This window comes from Mya arenaria, chromosome 15, assembly GCF_026914265.1.
Source record: "Mya arenaria isolate MELC-2E11 chromosome 15, ASM2691426v1".
Taxonomy (NCBI): domain Eukaryota; kingdom Metazoa; phylum Mollusca; class Bivalvia; order Myida; family Myidae; genus Mya; species Mya arenaria.
In genome coordinates this window covers 30,035,389-30,053,050 of record NC_069136.1, presented here as the reverse complement: position 1 = coordinate 30,053,050, position 17,662 = coordinate 30,035,389, and the positions used below count along the sequence as shown (strand labels likewise).

At 33.7% G+C, this 17,662-nt stretch overlaps 1 protein-coding gene across 9 annotated transcripts in view; it reads left to right on the top strand.

The window, feature by feature from the left end:
- The window catches only part of LOC128219956 (uncharacterized), a 65,854-nt gene extending 48,425 nt beyond the window's left edge, over positions 1-17,429 (top strand). For 8 of the 9 annotated variants that reach the window (XM_052928161.1, XM_052928163.1, XM_052928167.1 and 5 more), the window contains 15 exons: positions 1,773-1,832; positions 4,444-4,571; positions 6,348-6,489; positions 6,859-6,995; positions 8,633-8,806; positions 9,264-9,452; positions 10,138-10,314; positions 10,689-10,793; positions 11,063-11,203; positions 11,919-12,035; positions 12,490-12,618; positions 13,221-13,305; positions 14,518-14,676; positions 14,924-14,992; positions 15,598-17,429. In XM_052928161.1, coding sequence (XP_052784121.1) covers positions 1,773-1,832; positions 4,444-4,571; positions 6,348-6,489; positions 6,859-6,995; positions 8,633-8,806; positions 9,264-9,452; positions 10,138-10,314; positions 10,689-10,793; positions 11,063-11,203; positions 11,919-12,035; positions 12,490-12,618; positions 13,221-13,305; positions 14,518-14,676; positions 14,924-14,992; positions 15,598-15,758 — 1,973 coding nt within the window. In that variant the 3' untranslated portion in view covers positions 15,759-17,429. The remainder of the gene's footprint in view (positions 1-1,772; positions 1,833-4,443; positions 4,572-6,347; positions 6,490-6,858; positions 6,996-8,632; positions 8,807-9,263; positions 9,453-10,137; positions 10,315-10,688; positions 10,794-11,062; positions 11,204-11,918; positions 12,036-12,489; positions 12,619-13,220; positions 13,306-14,517; positions 14,677-14,923; positions 14,993-15,597) is intronic. The other variant, XM_052928164.1, reaches the window with a different exon arrangement.
- Positions 17,430-17,662: the final 233 nt, after the last annotated feature.

Sequence of the window (17,662 nt, the reverse complement as noted above, 5' to 3'; positions counted from 1 at the left end):
GAGCCATTTATGTTTTAAATGGGACAACTCTGGTCTGATTATGATTTAAAAGGGAAGGTGATTCAGCATTTGTCACATAATGATTACTGCTTTGAAGACTAGACTTGCTGAAGGTGGGGCAGTACTGCTAGTGTATCTAATGTCATTCTATGGCTTTATTTAGGTAGGACTTTTCAGGAAATGTTGCCTAAATTACTTGCAAGGGTGATCAATTTTATAATTTTTTATCAAAAGAAAACTTAACTTGATATAAAAGAATAAAGATAATTTTAATATTTGACTGTATTACAGTACTTATACCACAGTATTTGCTGTAATATTGAAAATTGGTTCCATTTGCTTAGTCACCAGACTATACCTAGAATATATATATACTGGATCAACATGGATTTGTGCTATCTAGAAGTGGGGAAACAGTTATCTTCTTAAATGTGATAATTACTATATGGGAATAGTTTTTGGCAGGCAATGGATGGACCCTTGATTTATATCGGTTGATGATGTTTACCTTATAACCTGTTGACCTGCTAGGTACTAAGCCAATGTTAATATGCTTCTATGACCATAAAAACTTTGGTGAACAAAAGGATTATATCCAAGATAGATATATTTACAAAAACATTTAGGAGACCACCCTGTTACTTGCAATGTGAGCATGGAAGACAAATTTAAAATTGTTAAAATTGGTCATGAATGATATATTGTGTCAATCTAATGTTTCACAAAATTAACGAAATAGGGAAAATATGGACTGGTTATAAGGAAAATTTGTTCAAAGCTTACACGATTTTGTGCCGTGTTTTGTTTTAAAGAAAAATATATGGTGGATTCTAGATTATACATGTTTTGTTAGATTGTTTGATAAAGTTGCAGGCTGTGATTAAACAAAGCTTTCTGATTCCAAAGGAGATAGTATTCAAACTGACCTACTATAACATGACAATACAGATGGTGTACATTAACATGCAAACACCTGAAAGATACTCGGCATAAATAATATCTCATATCAAAACTTCAAGTCAAATGTCATGATTGTGTGGAATTCTTTTATAAGGATTTTGAAATTGCTATTTATAAGTTAAATGCACTAATAGGCAACATTTTATACTCAAATGAGGATTTAATTCAAAAAAAGATTTTCAGAAATTATGGAAGAATTTGATGAAGAGGAAACTCCCAAGGAAGAAAAATAAAACAACATTTCTGCCTAAAAAGGCTTATTTAGTATCTGTGGAATACTCTTAAATATAACAGACCTTTCCTTTTGGACTTTAGGGTAAACAATGAAAATGTCCATGTTAACAGGGCGTTCGAAGTGTTATAGTGTGTCGTATACGAATAACACTGATGTAGAAAAATGGAGCGATTACTTCGACCTAATATGGTCACAACCTCGTAATTCTAAATTACTCAATCTTTGGATTTCAAGTAGGTACCAAAACAAATGTTTTTATGATTGAGTTGTCATGTTAATGCTTCTGAGGATTTCTTGGATTTCAAAGCTTTGTTGTTGTGAAATATCTGATGAACAAGGTTCCTTTCTCCTTTAAAAAACTATTATTTATTATTTTAAATAATAAATAATATTTATTTTAATGATAATTTCGCATCTAACCAAATTGTACCAATATTTGAAAAAATAATTTTATATAGAAAAATAATTATATGTTTGGTTATATAGGAGAAATGACTAACAGTTCCAAACATTTCACACATCAGAATACAGCTTCATATAGGCTGTTCAGAATTCACCAACCATTTGGCAATTTCAGAGGACAATATACAACTATTTGATGAGCTGTTTGCCGAGGTTCTCCAGGAGTTTGAGTCAGGTACAGCTGCCTGCTGATTATGTTGTGTCCGGGGTCAACCTACCCCACCCACCTATATTGCTTGTTCAGCTAGGAAAACAGGAATCTTGGCTAAAAAATGTTCATTTGGCACCAAGTTTGCCCATATATAAATTGGTAACAAACAACTGTAATGCCTTATGAAAATTTTCATTCTTTGTTAGCCTTCTTAAATATTTAAGTATTTCATTCCACAAAAATCTCCTCTCTTTTCATGTGTTGCTATGCAAACGTTCTTGACTTCGTATTTTTGATGATTAATTTGGCATTTTCTGCTAAATTTATTAGCAGTGGTATATAAATATAACCTGTGAAATCATAAATAATTGTGAGACATTAATTTTTTGTGGATCTGCATTTATTGGCAAATTGTCCACTGTAGAATGTGTTATAAACTGAGTGATGTAGTTGACAGATAGCACAAGATCCATGCACGGTGAATTTGAAGATGATTTAGGATTGCAGTTTCGATTTTTTTTATTCAAAAAATGAAAATCCACAAATTTAAGTATCAACGAAATTGTCCTTTTTCGAAAAACCATGAAAATTTAATACCCACGAATATCAATGCTTTCACAGTGTATATCATTGTTAAGTGATACTAAAGCATGTATTCCTGACTTTGCTCCATTTTGTCTCATAGTATGTTTTCATTTTATACAAACTTCCTGTTTTCCCTGAGTAAAGGGAAGTAAATGTGTTAATATGTGAATATAGTATAATACTTGTACTCTGAGGAAGGCCAACTTATAAATGTTTGAATATGTTTTTCTGCTTTTCCAGAAACAATATATGAATTGTGAGTTTACAGTAAGCTCCCCTTTATTACAATTTATAGTGTACAGAATATGTGTCTATAAGTTAAAACATTTGGAAAAATACAGAATAAACAATACAAGATTAAGCTGCGCAGATAACAAGCATTAAGTAAGTTGGCCTTCTTGTATGTGTTATGTCAAGTTGAATGTTTGTAATTGTTCTGTGGACAGTTTATGTGGTCAACCGGTTATTCAGTCAAGAGGTTAATCTTTTTTTGTTTTATTCATTGATTTTAAGATGTTCATATTTTGTAATACTATTTAAAAAGGTTAGTATTTAATTTAAACAGTGTGTTCCAGTTGATTTATCTGTTCTGTTGGTTAAGATGTGTGAATGGATTTATGAGTGGCCATAATGAAGAGTGTATAGTTTTCTTATTTTGAATATTATGGCACTTTATTGGGAATTGACCTATATGTGTTGACCATATAAGCTGTATTCTGTTTCCTTCATGCTTGCATATTTATTTCAGCATACTCATTATAGAACTATTTATATTATTACTCATAATGTATTCTATGCTTTAACATTAATTTTCGTTATGTTTACTTTTGTTTTCCTTTCAGATATAATTTCCTGTTATATTGTGTTCCTCTTGTATCTTATGTATCTTATAACTGTTCTGATTTTATAAACCAGGCCAGGCATATATATTGTTGTGTTTTCAGTTCTCTGAGTGGTGTATTTTTTTATTCTTTAGCAATAATTATTGACATTCTCACCAAAAATATTTTTAATTATGTTGTGTTTTCCGACAATTCTGCTTTATGTTTAATTTAAATTACTTTTTATCATGCAACATCGATTACTCACATTTTAAAAAGAATGGAAATAAGTAACAGATATGTATTTTTGTAACATACTTAAAGCACAACAATACCTGGTATAAAATTTATAATGTATAATTTAAATTAATTAATTCCTCATATTAATAAATAGTATATCCTTATCTGACTGCATGGTATGCATGTAGTCTCCTACGATGTATCAAGTCGTTCAGATGTGATTGAATTTCTTATAATGCTACACTTTCAAGATAGATTATAATTCATTATATTGGGCCTATTTTTGAATTTGAATTTATTACTAATTTTGCTAAAATGACTATCCCCCCCCCCCCCCCTTACAAAATACCTCATAAATCATATTGTACCATATTGGATAGTGCTATACAGTGTGTGTATTATATTATACCAAGTGATAAATTACATCATAAACAGTAAAACTATATGTTGGAAGGGAACATTTTGCTTCCATGAATTATGACTTAAAGCAAATATAACTTTTCTTTTTCTTCACCTTTTTCAATGAAACAATGGACAGTCTTTGCCGGTTAAACAGCCCCACCATTTTTTTTATTACTGGGGTTTGATCAGGTGATTAGTTTCCTTGAACACTTCAACAAACCTGTTTCCAAAATAATGTCAGCATTATGAATGTGTATGTAAGCGGTGTAGACTGCGCCATTTTTCATTTAAAATGGTGAATATATAGTAAAGTTATCTTTGTTTAAAGTTCTCATTTGAAGCAAAATAATGCTTCGGACCACTTGGCATTTATGACGTCATTTATCACAAGGTATACACACACTGCTATACATGAACTCTCGTATCCCACCTAACCATGTTGGAAAGTGTTTTCTTAATTTCTATACTCTAACTTTGATGTTAGAACAGTAACAAGTATTAGTAGCTTAATTTTATCAATATCAAACAAAACTGTCAAAATTGATCAGAATAAATCATCATCATCTGTATATGTTTATCTGTTCTAGCCGGCAGTTCGTTCCTGTCAGAGCGTGTGAGGGCGTTCGGCAGCGAGGTGAATCTCCAGCCATACAGCTCACTTCGAAACCTGTATGAGATGAGACGCCGTGATCTCGATAAACAGAAGAACAGGAGGGTAAGATATGATCATATTAGATAAGATAACATTAGAAAATAGTTATCATGATTAGAGATGATTTCTTTTTGTTTATGACAATAGATTTAATTTCTACCATGTATTCGAAATTCCAATCTATTTCTATATAGTTTATTTTGGAAGCTTGCGAAATTTCTTCCAAGATCAAATCCGCAATGATATTTAACTAGCGTAATATTTCTGAACTTGTCACACTAGGAATTGTGGGCAATTATTTCTTTATTGTTTCAATGATATCAGGTAGATTATATATCTGTTAATATCAATTTAAACTAGTTCATAAATTTAAAAAATTCAAATAGATTAATTGCTCACTACAAGGCCACACATAGCTGCTCTAAATACAGCAGAGATGACAGGAATTAACAGAGATTGATAATTAATTACGATTGCAGACTGATACTAAGATTGTCGGTTATTTATTTCATCTTATCATTTTACCAGTTTTGTGCTGTTTCCAATCCCTGGTTCATAGGTCTGTGGTTCATATCGGAGAATTAAGAAATATTGTGGGGACAATCACCAGACCAAACTATATGTAGATTAATTTCCGAAGAGATTGTAATCTGATATAGGCATTATGCATACAAAATTGTACCTTGATAATTATACTGATAGTGGTGTATGTGATGGGCGATGATAGATTTGGCCAATCAATAGTTGAAGCCCGGAATTATAAATATTCTGGTTTTGCCAAGCTAATCCACCGGTACAAACAAAATTGTACCATTTTAATATACACATGCTACTATTGGAAACAACAGAAACTTTTATTTCAATAGGTTGAATTTCACCTTTTTATTTGTACCGCCATTGGAAAACCCAGTTAAGTGAACTCCGGGTTACATGTATTGAAAGCAGTTGTTATGTTATTTACTAACTGATTGTAGTTGTGTTTAATTGATGAAACCTGATCTATCGCACTTACTCCAATCGTCATTAACCCAACTTATTGCAGTGACTAACTGTTGTCTGTTAAGTGTTGTCTTCAAAGCTTTCACAACATCAAAACAATTGGTTTGAAGCACACCAGGAAATAATGATTATTATTGTGATCTCTTATTTGTGTACAGAATGATTTGCTAAAAACTTGTGAAAAAGAATATTGTCTTTGAAAAGGAAGTGTTTAAATCTTCAGCTGATATTTGTGTTTAATAGAAAGTAGATATAGTTGATTATGTTCAAGTGTTTATGAATTTTTTGCTCAACATATTCAAAATAACAAATGGTTGTCAAAACAATAAACACATATATTTCAAGTATGATCTCAAAGGGATTAAATGTTTTTGTTGGAAAGAAAAATGAGCTTTCAAAACAGGTAATATGTTTTTAAAAGCTATAGTTATAATTTTGATTAAATTTTAACTAGTCTTATTTTTATCTAACATGGTTTTAGCAAACTGATTTTTCAGCACTATTAACAATGATTTAGTATTGTTTATCATCAAAATGTAATGTTCAATATTAAAAAAAAAATGTAAGACAAAATTGTGCTGATGGATAAACACAAAACTAAATCATTGTTAAAGGTGCTGAAAAATGTTACAAATATAAGCATGTCAAGTCTACATGTAACTTATCTCGGCTAAACTCATACTGTATATATAGATGTCAGCGGTCACCATAATCTTATTCCATTTCTTGTCAATGAAATTAAGTTGTTCAGACTTGCCATTTAATGTTTTTTTGGACTTCCATGTTTCTTCTGTTCAATTTTTAACAATTATAAGTAATAATATTCTTTCTCATTTACAGATGTCCACACCTCATCCAATTAAATCACGGCTACAGCGGGCACCAAGGCGACTACAGAAGCAGCTCCCATTGGTCAGATCTAGCAGTATGCCAGAGAGTCTGGACAAGCTACACAAACGACGCAAACTGCACCATTTGCTTGGTATGTCACTTAAGCTTAAGCAAACTCTTATGTCACGTAAGTATTAGCAAACTCTGTATGTCACTTAGATTTCAGCAAATTTGTATTAGCAAACTCAAGATTTTATAACCTTTGGAATATTTCAACTTATCATTTCATTTTTAAACTGACCTAAATAAGCTAGATTTTTTAAACCCAACGACAAACGACCAATGATATCAGTCTATCTAAATAAAGAAGACAACAGTTAAAAGTTTTTATAAAGCAAACATTTAACCTGGACATGAATTAAGTGAGTCGGCCATTTGAGAGGTTTTCAGCTTATTTACAGCTGTTCCATTATCTTGAAATGGTTTGCTGTTTACAAACAAATACCCCCATACCTTACAGACTTCCACATAGACAGTCACCTGGATGGGTCAGGCAGCCTGTCGTCAGACTCAGACCTGTCGTTTGACCAAGCCAGCCTCCAGGAGAAGTCTCTCAGTGTGCGATCTTCCACCAGCCAGCTCACCAACATGGAGGAGGTAAGATCGATTGTAGCTACAGAAACTTTCATTTTTAAATTCCCATCTGTTGTTGGCGTTGTTGTGAGAAAACATTGACCATTACTCAAAAAGTGTTCAAGATATTTAATTGAAACTTCGTACACATATTGTCAGGTACAATACATACATGTTAAGCAAGCTCTATAAATATGGGTTCAGTAATTTTCAAGTTATGCCCCTTGAAGAAATGAAATAACAGGCGAGCACTGGTTCACCTTGGGGAACTTGTTCAATGTATACTTGTAACCAAAGATTTATTGAAAATAAATCTTATTTTATTTTTAAACTTAAAAATAAAGTTTTCAAATCTATTTTTCTTTTGCTTTCTCAATACTTGGAACCAGTAAAATGTTATAGCCATCTAAAAGAAAGTATGGAAGTTATAAACACTTCTCTGAAAAAAAACTAAAGATCATTTTCCTGATTGGAGTAGGAAGTTAAAAGCATGAATGACAATTGTAAGGCACTTGAGTAGTTGTCAGCCCACTTGACCCTTTGACCTGATGACACAAGCATTAACATTGGTAGTAACAGATTGGTTTCTGTTTATGAATGAGGATTTCATTTATATCTAGTCATTTTGGCTGTAGAGCATTCCTGATCACCAAGTATATTTTTTCCCTCAGTGTCATACAGAGGAAAGTACATTATTTGGAATGTTTCTTTAAAATGTAGCAATGTTTGGTTTTCATTGCTAATGAGCTAGTCATTAAGTCTTGCTATCACTTATCAGAGGACAAGTAATTAATTATATCTTCTTTATCTTGTATACCATCAGTAAATCTTTATTGTTTTTGCATTCATTTATTTATTTCATGTGGTTGAGTGCACGCACCATATAAGTGTGTCACATTTCTGTTCCTTTATCCAATACAACAGTTGTATATTTTTAACATTAACATCTTTTTTTAGTTCCAAAATATCTAGTGGACACTTACCACAAGTGCAGTGGTTGTTTATGTTTTGTATTTGTAATGATTTAAGTGTTGACAGTAGTTTCTGACGTCAAGCTGCGTTTCCCTTCTGATGAAATAGCGGGTTCAGTAAGGATAAAAAACCATCGTCAACTTACTGATGTGAATCATTAATACGCAATATTTTTAAAGTACATGAGTACTGGGACATAATTATATTCTAACCCATAATATGATTTCATATGAAGGTCCATTTAGCACTAATTAAATTATATATGTACATACTCAATATATATATATATATTACAGCTGTAATAAGCTGTAAAAAGAACTAGATTCATGCAATAGTAGTTTTCACTCCTGGTGCAAAGTTTTAGTGTCACACCACCCATAATGAGAAAGGTGCAATATGTTCTGAGGCATTATGGCAGTGGGATAAGATCACAATGCTTAATTGGCATATATCCTATAAATGATAAATAACATTCGTGCTCTACCTACCATTGATAAGGAATGTCTGACGTACCTCTCTGAATTATGGGATCACATCACAACTTTCATGCTCTACCTACCATTGATAAGGAATGTCTGACGTACCTCTCTGCATTATGGGATCAGAAACTTTCTACTTACACTATGTTTTAATATAGTATCTTAAGTATCCCAAAACTTAAATATTTATCTACCTTCTCTACTGACCAGGATGAGGAAGGCCTGACATACGCTGAGGCATTATGGGACCACATCACGATGGACCCAGAGGAGCTAGCATTCCGCGCGCAGGACGTGATTGAGGTTCACGATATGGCCGACAAGGACTGGTGGTTTGGGGCGATCGAAGACAGAGAGGGCTGGTTCCCTGCAGCTTTCGTCAGGGTGAATATGACTCATGAACTCCCAATTTAATGCAAATCAATGAGGGCTGTTTTAAGAAAAAATGTCTAAATTCTGCCAAAATTTAACTTAATGTAGATCTTACATAGATCCATAGAGGGCTTATTGAGATTCATGTTTTTTCTAAGGCGTTGATTTTATATTACCACTGAAGTCAATTAAGCAAATACAACATTATACTCTCAATGAATGAGAGTCGTCAAGTTGTGTATGTGTCCGCCTCTCCCCCAAGATGCACAGCATCTCAAAAGTAATCAAGTAATGGTTTCTTCTCAAGAAATGGACTCAAGTGGTTCAGATCACCTTACAACTGTTTTCACAATCAAGCTGAAATAAGTTAGTATACTTAAACAATAAACAAAAGACAACAGTACTTGAGGAAAGAAATGCTCAAGATCAAGTTTCGCAAAACTTTAATCTTATACAATTTTGTTTTCAGTTGCGTGTGAATCAGGAAGAAGTGGAGGAGGAGGAGATGGAAGTGACAATGGTCCATGAAACACTCCTCGCCAGCCCAAAACTCCGCCGCGTCTCCATGCTCAACAAGAACCAGGCACGCACTAATGTTGTCAACGAGATCATCAATGCTGAACGAGAATATGTCAAACACCTGAGGGATGTTGTGGAGGTCAGTTTTCCTTTGAAGTTGACTTTTTCTCGAAAACATTTTGAGGGAATTGTCATAACGTTGGTGTCATGGGCTTGCCAAAACTTTTTCAATGGGCATAGCAAAAAAAATGTTAAAGATATTCTAATTGAACTTAGTGTACATGTTGCCAGAGACAATACGCACATTTACAACATAGCCTATAGCTCTGGCTTTCATAACTGTTGAGTGATGCTCCTCTTCTGTTTGGATTGTACAACAGAATTTTGCTTTCCCACCATGACACTCTTGTTTTGCTTGCCACTGGTTTAGAGCGCTGGTTTAGTTTCAATATTAACATGGCTCAGCACATCAGTGAGATAAACTAATGATGAACTGTTCAAGCAACACACGAGTATATTCATGATTATCAAGATCTATTTGTCTTTCTCTTTATTAAGGCAACACAATTTGAAATATGCATTGGGGCTGCATTGTTCCTTCATGAAAGCAAATGAAAATGTTTTGTTCATGCTTTGGAGGACAAATAATGATGTTGCATTGCTAACAACAGATACTTAGAAATATAACTACATGTCATTGTAATTCTACTAGTATTTCTATCCATAGTTCAATGCATGGTCCATGCAGATACCATTATCTTTTAATGATGACATAACATCATAGTTTCACAGGCAATGCAGCACTCGTGTCTCTTATGTTCCAGGGCTATATAGTTCATGCGAGGAAGCGTACGGAGATGTTCGGGAATGAGAGGATAGAGCTGATATTCGGCAACATCGAGACTATATACGGGTTTGCCCAGAAGTTTCTCCAGAAGCTGGAGATGTGTTTTGATGTGTGTCCACACCTTAGTGAAATTGGACAGTGCTTTCTCGACAATGTGAGTATCCTTTCAAACATTGAATATGACGTCCTGTTAATACTTCCTGATTTACATCTTCCTTATTCTTAATTGATAATTTATAGCACAAAGAAAGAAATTTCATAATGATTTTATGACCATCCTGCAATAGAGGGTTTAATTACTTTCAAACTAGGTTCAAATGTGCACTGAGAACATCCAACTTCATTAAGGGGAAATAATCTCATCATAGAAAACAAAATGCCTGTTGAGCAGTAGTTTGTAAAAACACAGTATGATAGCTAAAAACAGTTTGGAAATAGTGCTAGCTGACTTATGTTCAAAAATAAAATAGTGATTTGAGGTTGGCAATATTTCATGATCTTTGAACTTTTTGTGTTCACTATTTGCAGCATCGTGGTTTTGAGATTTACTCTGACTACTGTAACAATCATCCCTCTGCCAGTGAAGAACTGAAGGACCTATGCAGGGATTCAAAGTACAAACACTTCTTTGAGGTAAGCTCCACTAGATTTGTGGTCATTGTAAAATCATTTCGTTCAAACTCGAGGTGGCCATATAAATATACAAATATACCTAAAAGTCATTTTTTAAAAGCTGTGTATGTAGTTGTTGAAGATTAAATAACTTAAAAATATGATTGTCTTGATATCTTGTCATAAAGTGAACTTACATACTAGCTTACCATATGAACAATGGTTTTCTAGCTTTAAATACAGTACAATGATTATGGTACAAGCTTGTTATGTATATGTGTGTGTTTCAGGCATGTCGGCTGCTGCAGGACCTGGTGGAGATTCCCCTGGAGGGCTTCCTGCTCACCCCTGTACAGAAGATCTGTAAATATCCCCTCCAGTTGGCTGAACTCCTCAAATACACCCCACCAGACCATGCCGATTATAAGAAGGTAAGGGGGAGGGAGGGAGAACAGGGGGGAGGGTGTGTATGTAGTATTTTAAGAATGGGAGCAGTTTCCTGCTGATAACTATCCGGAACTACTGCAAACTAATCATACATGAATTACTCTTCAAGACACAAGATACAAGAATCTTTATTTAATGTCGGGTATGTGTTAAACAAGAAACATTAGCCCAATGAGCTATTTTCCAACATGAATAACAAACATACATAACATATCAAATAACACTAACAATAACAATGAGCTTGTGACCTGGAAATAAAAGTATATATGTTAAAATGAACACATATTGGAGCATGCATACAAATAGGAAAATAGGATTAGAGCAACATGAACAGTGATAACACCAACAAGTTTTCCTGGCTGTACGGCCAGTCCACACGCACACGGTTCCACTAGTTGATATACCACTGTAAAATGGTTAGTTGTTTCAACAGTATTTCTTAAAGGGTAATCATATACATTGAAGTAGCAAAATTGTAAGTAGCAAAATATACAAGGGAATAGCAGCTTTGTACATTGAGGTGTAGTTTGTAAAAAAAAACACCAAATAATCTTATAATTAATCTAGCATGATAGGAAAAATACTTTGCAAGTATTGCTTAGAGGAGGTATGATATGTATCATGTTAGATTCAACTTAAATGCCACTTGCTTGTTGTGATTATAAAACCAATTCTTATTTCTCAATATTCTGTGTGTAGGTGAGTGAAGCTTTGTCAGCCATGAGGAAGATAGCCACCCTGATCAACGAGCGCAAACGGAAGATGGAAAGTATAGAGAAGATCGCAGCCTGGCAACAATCTGTTGTTGACTGGGAGGTGAGAAAGTACTTCCTTGTTATTTAGTATAGATATTAGATACTACATAATTATTTGTACTGGTCTGATACAGCATGGTAGTATATGGTGATTGCTTGTTGAATAGTCTTTAAACCTGTTCTGCCCAGTGGTCAATAGATTTACCCTTTGACTTATGGGAAGTAAGTCAAAGATCAGGGGCATGGACCTTCTGGACCTTTACCCTCCTGACAGACAACTCATCCAATCTTAAATAATATACTAATTTACACGCGCAATATTTAAATTATTTCTTTTCAAAAGAGGATTTTCTGGGTTTTATTTGCAAACTGCACAAAATAAGTGAATATGTGAATTGAAAATGGTATGAAAAGCTAAAAAAATACACTTGCTTTCACAGTTAGTGAAACTGTTCTTATATAATGGGTAATAGTAAATGAAAGAATATATAATGTAACATCTATAATGTTCCCAGGGTCCTGATCTGTTGGAGTGTAGCTCAGAGCTGATATTCTCCGGGGAGCTGACTAAGGTGAACACTGCAGGATGGGCACAGGAGCGATCATTCTTCCTCTTTGACCATCAACTCATCTACTGTAAAAAGGTAAACCAAACCTAACTGCCTGCTAATAAATTAGTCCTGAACTGTGCTATTTTATGTGAACTTCTATTATACAAATGAACTTTCAGGAAAGACATTATGTAAAATATAGCCTTTATTATTTATATGACGTTTAAAAGTATTTTTATTGGTTCTTCTGTTTTTCTAAAAAGTTGAGGCATTGTCATAGGCTTGGCATCTTCGTCAGCAGAGGTTTAAGGCAAAATCTAACTTCGTCCATAATTAAAAGACCTTTTGGACATTCAAATGAAACTTGATACACATGTTGCCAGAGATAATATAAACATGTACAGCAAGACCCATAAGTCTGACTTGAATCATTGTTGAGTTACATTTTTTTTGGACTGATGAACAGCAGATGACCAGGCAATGGCTCCACAATGCTTTTGTTAAGCTAAATGCCAATACCTGTTGAATTTAGAAGATGATATGCAAAATGTCTTGTGTTTAAATTTTTACCATGTGAACAAGTGATACGAGGTTAATAATCCGACTTTGTGTCCAATACATTTTATTTGTACATGTGATAATGTTTTATATGAACAACAATATGGATGCTTTAATATTTGCCTGTGTATATTCAGGACCTATTGAAGCGTCATGTGTTCAGCTATAAAGGCCGTATAGACCTCGATCATTGTGATATCACCAGTGTTGAGGACGGGAAAGGTAAGCTTGTTCTTTGCCACCATAGAAATGGAATACAGTTGAACACCATTTATACAAAGACGTAGGGACCCAACAAATTACTTTTGAATAGCGGTGTTTCAGATTAACAATTTTCCGCAAATGACAGTGTTCGCGAATTATAGATGACGTGAAATATCAAGTCGTGAAAATTGCAATGTCGTTTAAACATTACCAATATGATACAATTGGTTTGAGCTATCTTTCCTATATAACAATATTTGTTGATTTATTGTTTAATAAATGACAAATAATTCGTTATTATACTTCATTATTAAAACAACATAAAACATTTAAAACAAAATAACAGCACATGTATGCATTCGAGACATACCACATTTTATAAAAAGCATGTTTAAATAGCAATGAAATTACATGTTATCATTTGGTCTATTTCTTAAAAAATGATGTGATGTCTCGCTGAACTCTGTTGATTCTGTTGATGTGTTTCTTAGTCACATATCCGTCAAGTTTAATAACGCAGCAATCGAATCTGATGACATTTTCTAATGATATTTAGATTGTGCTCAATGTCATTCTTTAACAAGCACTAATTGTGCTCCATTGTTGCCTCAAGCCGATGACCGAATACATTCGCAGTAAGGTGTGAAAGACTATGACACGATCAGGTTCAAATTAAGAATTGATAAATAGGTGTGAAATACCAAATCGGGACCGTAAATTTTACTTCGGAATAGCGATTATTTCGGAATAGCGATTTCGGATTAAAGGCCAAAAATTTAGTTAAACAAAGAAGGAGTCAAATCGGGACTGAAAAATAAATTCGAAATAGGGATAATTTCGGATAAACAGTGTTTGGAATAGGGGTGTTCAACTGTAAAATTGGGAAATTTTTTAGTGTAAAGTGTTCTACTGCATGTTTGAAATCATCATGAGAGCTAAAATGTCTGCCTAAATATGGTTTCCACAACTATTGCTTATAACAAAATAGCAGATTAGTTATTTCAGTTAGTCTAAATTACATTTATATTGTAAACCATGTATTGAAATTATACAATCGATAGTGAAAATGGCAAATACTGACAGAAATGTTTCTCCAAAGGAAAAATACCTATTGTGGCTTTTTAAACTGTTATCTGAAGGAAGTTATCAAAACTTAACTGGAGTTTAATTACTTTTCTCTTCATCAATTAATGTACTCCTGTCAAAATACAATATCTGTTACTTTTTCAGACCCCCAGTACAGCACAGTGGTAAAGAATGCGTGGAAGTTCCATGAGACAGAGAAGGACAAATGGTACCTTGTGTCTGCCAAGTCACCTGCGGGCAAGGAGCGCTGGCTCAAAGCCATACAGGACCAGAAACAACGCGTACAAGAGGACCAGGAAAATGGTACGTGGTTCTTTATAACACATTGGGCAGACTTTACAGGCCAAATTAGTTTTGGCATGAAACTTGGTGTTAATGTCCACAATTACAAACGCCTCATTTCAGGAGAGAAGAAAACATGTTACGTTTTGATAAAGGTCTGAACTTGTTCTTTACGTTACATGTTGTTTGATATTTTATATACAAAATCAAGTGTTAGTAGATTTCCTGCTTCAATAGAAAAATATAGTGTCATATCTTGAATTTTCAGATTTCTGTGTACCTGACCACTGGAAACAGACTGTGTTGAACAAAGTGCGATCTCAGTCTCATATAAAAGGTATATAATGAGATTTAACTAACTTAATAGCATCATGACACTTAAGTGTTTATTGTATCAACAGACATATTTACATGATGATATATTTGAATCAATCAAATTTGGTCACAGCAACTTGACAATGTTTAATGTCTGTACAGCTAGCTTGCTTTCAGATTGTCATTTAGTTAAAACAATGGGGATTGGATATATGCTTGTGCATCTGTGTGTTTTTTTTCCTGTCTCTCAAGAACATACAGATTCAAGATTCAAGATTAATTGTGTTCTAAGGCCTCCAGCCCATACACAGGGAATATATAAGTTGAATTACATACATGTAGATGTTAAATTTCTGGAGACCAGGGGATCTTGACATTGGCTCAGGGGATTCTTTGTGCCTCTAAAAAATACATCAATATCTAGTATATGGCATATTTCTGGCAGGGGATTTTAATCATTAATCTAGATGGTATATATTGATGAAAAAAATGAGGGAGACCCGGGGCATAGATGAAAATTCTGTGGGATTCTCCCCCCATGCGAGGATTAATGTCAATGTATTTCATGAAGTAGAAAAGCATTTGTAGATAATATTTAAACTGTATCCCTAAACTCCTACCTTGTAGACAAGCATTCCCGACGACCACTACACAGCCAGTCTTCCCTGCACAAAGACTTCAAGGAATCAGGATTCTCCACGTTACCACGGCAGCGACACCACTCCACCGATAAACATGACAAGAAGAGCTTCTGGAGCAAGTTTGGTGGAAAAAAAACAAAGAGATGATAGAAATTGAGAGGGTTTATTCAGGAACCTTTCTCAAACTGTGATTTTGACTATTTGACTGATGAAAATCCCAATAATGTTATTGGTGACTTATCCCCATAGCGTTTTTGGTACGGACAGTCTGAAAAGTGCTATTGTTAGGTACTCCCAATAGTGCTATTTCTAAAATTTCTAAAGAATGTGTTGGGGTCTGGAAATGAAATGATGGTAAATCCATAAGTTGATACTTAAAGGTTGGATCTTAGCAAGGATGCCAGTATGCTCAGATTGGAACAGTTGGTTGCTCTTAGTTTGGTCAACAAGATGTCACAACATCAAAACTTTTAGGGTAAACAATGCCAATTCAAAGTGGGATTTAAATCTATTGTTGTTCAGATCTGATTATGAAGATCTGATTCAGTTTAAATGAAACAATGAATGTACATTTGAGAATCAAGCTAGGGTGTATGGACTGTAAGTCTATGGAATAATTATACTACTGTTGTGCAATAGTTGTAAGATATGCTTATATAAGCATAGGTTCAGAAGTTATATGCGAATTTGGTTTTATCGAACAAATTGCACATTTGAAGCAAAGAACAAAAAAGGACATACAGAAAAAGATCTGTGATAATATTGAACGGAGCTACATACAGGTCTTGTTATGTAGAGGCAAGATCAGGCAAATACATGATTTCTGTGTGGTAACGAGTATCACACACTATAACAATTGTTACCTTATAAATGTACATATGAATACATGTACCCACACTGGTTCTGGTGTGTTCGTGGTAACATTGTGAAACCTTTCGCTGGTTTAAAGGGGCCTACAGTGTATAAGTGATTAATCTTTTATGCTCATATGTTAATCTTCATGAATTGATATTTTGTATGCTATGACTAAAAGTGCAATATATATAAATACTTTTAATAATTATATTCATCTAAATTTGAATAGCTGTGTAGGATCAAGCTGAGCTGTCTTAGGAACAACTCAATGTATTGTTCGCTTTCTTACCCTAAATAGTTATTTTAAAATAATAGCTACGAAATTAATGTTGTATTGATTTTTCTATAACATAACACTTAATATTTTCTGAAAATTTAAAACCTAATAGTGTGTTATGTAACAAAATTCAAACAATTCCTTGAAATTGATTGGCCTTACTTAATTCACTCAATATGGAAGTTTACAATCATAATACTTATATCATTACTTATAAATATTCATTTCTTATAAATGTCATACTAGTAAATGATAGGATGTTGCTTAAATATTTTTTCAAGTGTGAAAATTTGCATAAAAATGATATGATATCTGAAACATTTATAATGGTAAATATATATCACTTGGTACTGCTGGATCACTGAACTCCTGTGAGTTGTCTCCCATGTACTTTAAGCCATGGCGAGCAGCTGATTCCCAATCATTACTAAAGCTGTCACTGATGTCCACTGCCAATCATTGATATTTGCCATAGTATACTTGATGTTGTATTGAATTTGTACATTTGGCTGCTGACTGTGTTTTGACTTTGTAAGTATCTTATATCTAGTGCATGTATTTATTTGTATAGAGAACCTATCTTGCATATGCAGGATTAATGTTACCATTATCATGTAAGTTGTTGTAATGATGCGTTATAACTGAGTCATACTCATGCAAACAAAATAAATAATAAAACACTAAAATGTTGTTATTGCCTATTATTCAACTTTTGCCGAAGCATCTGCATATTTGTTGGCATTTTTTTTACTTAAAGCTCCAATACCCTTTATTTCATTCTCTTCATATTGCACACAGTTGTTTTGGACAAACACTTAATAAGGTTACATGACTCCATATCATCCTTTATACAAATGATAGCCCCTGATTGACTTAAGAACTTTGGTTAAAGTTGTAGGGCACATTGTGTCCAGTTTAA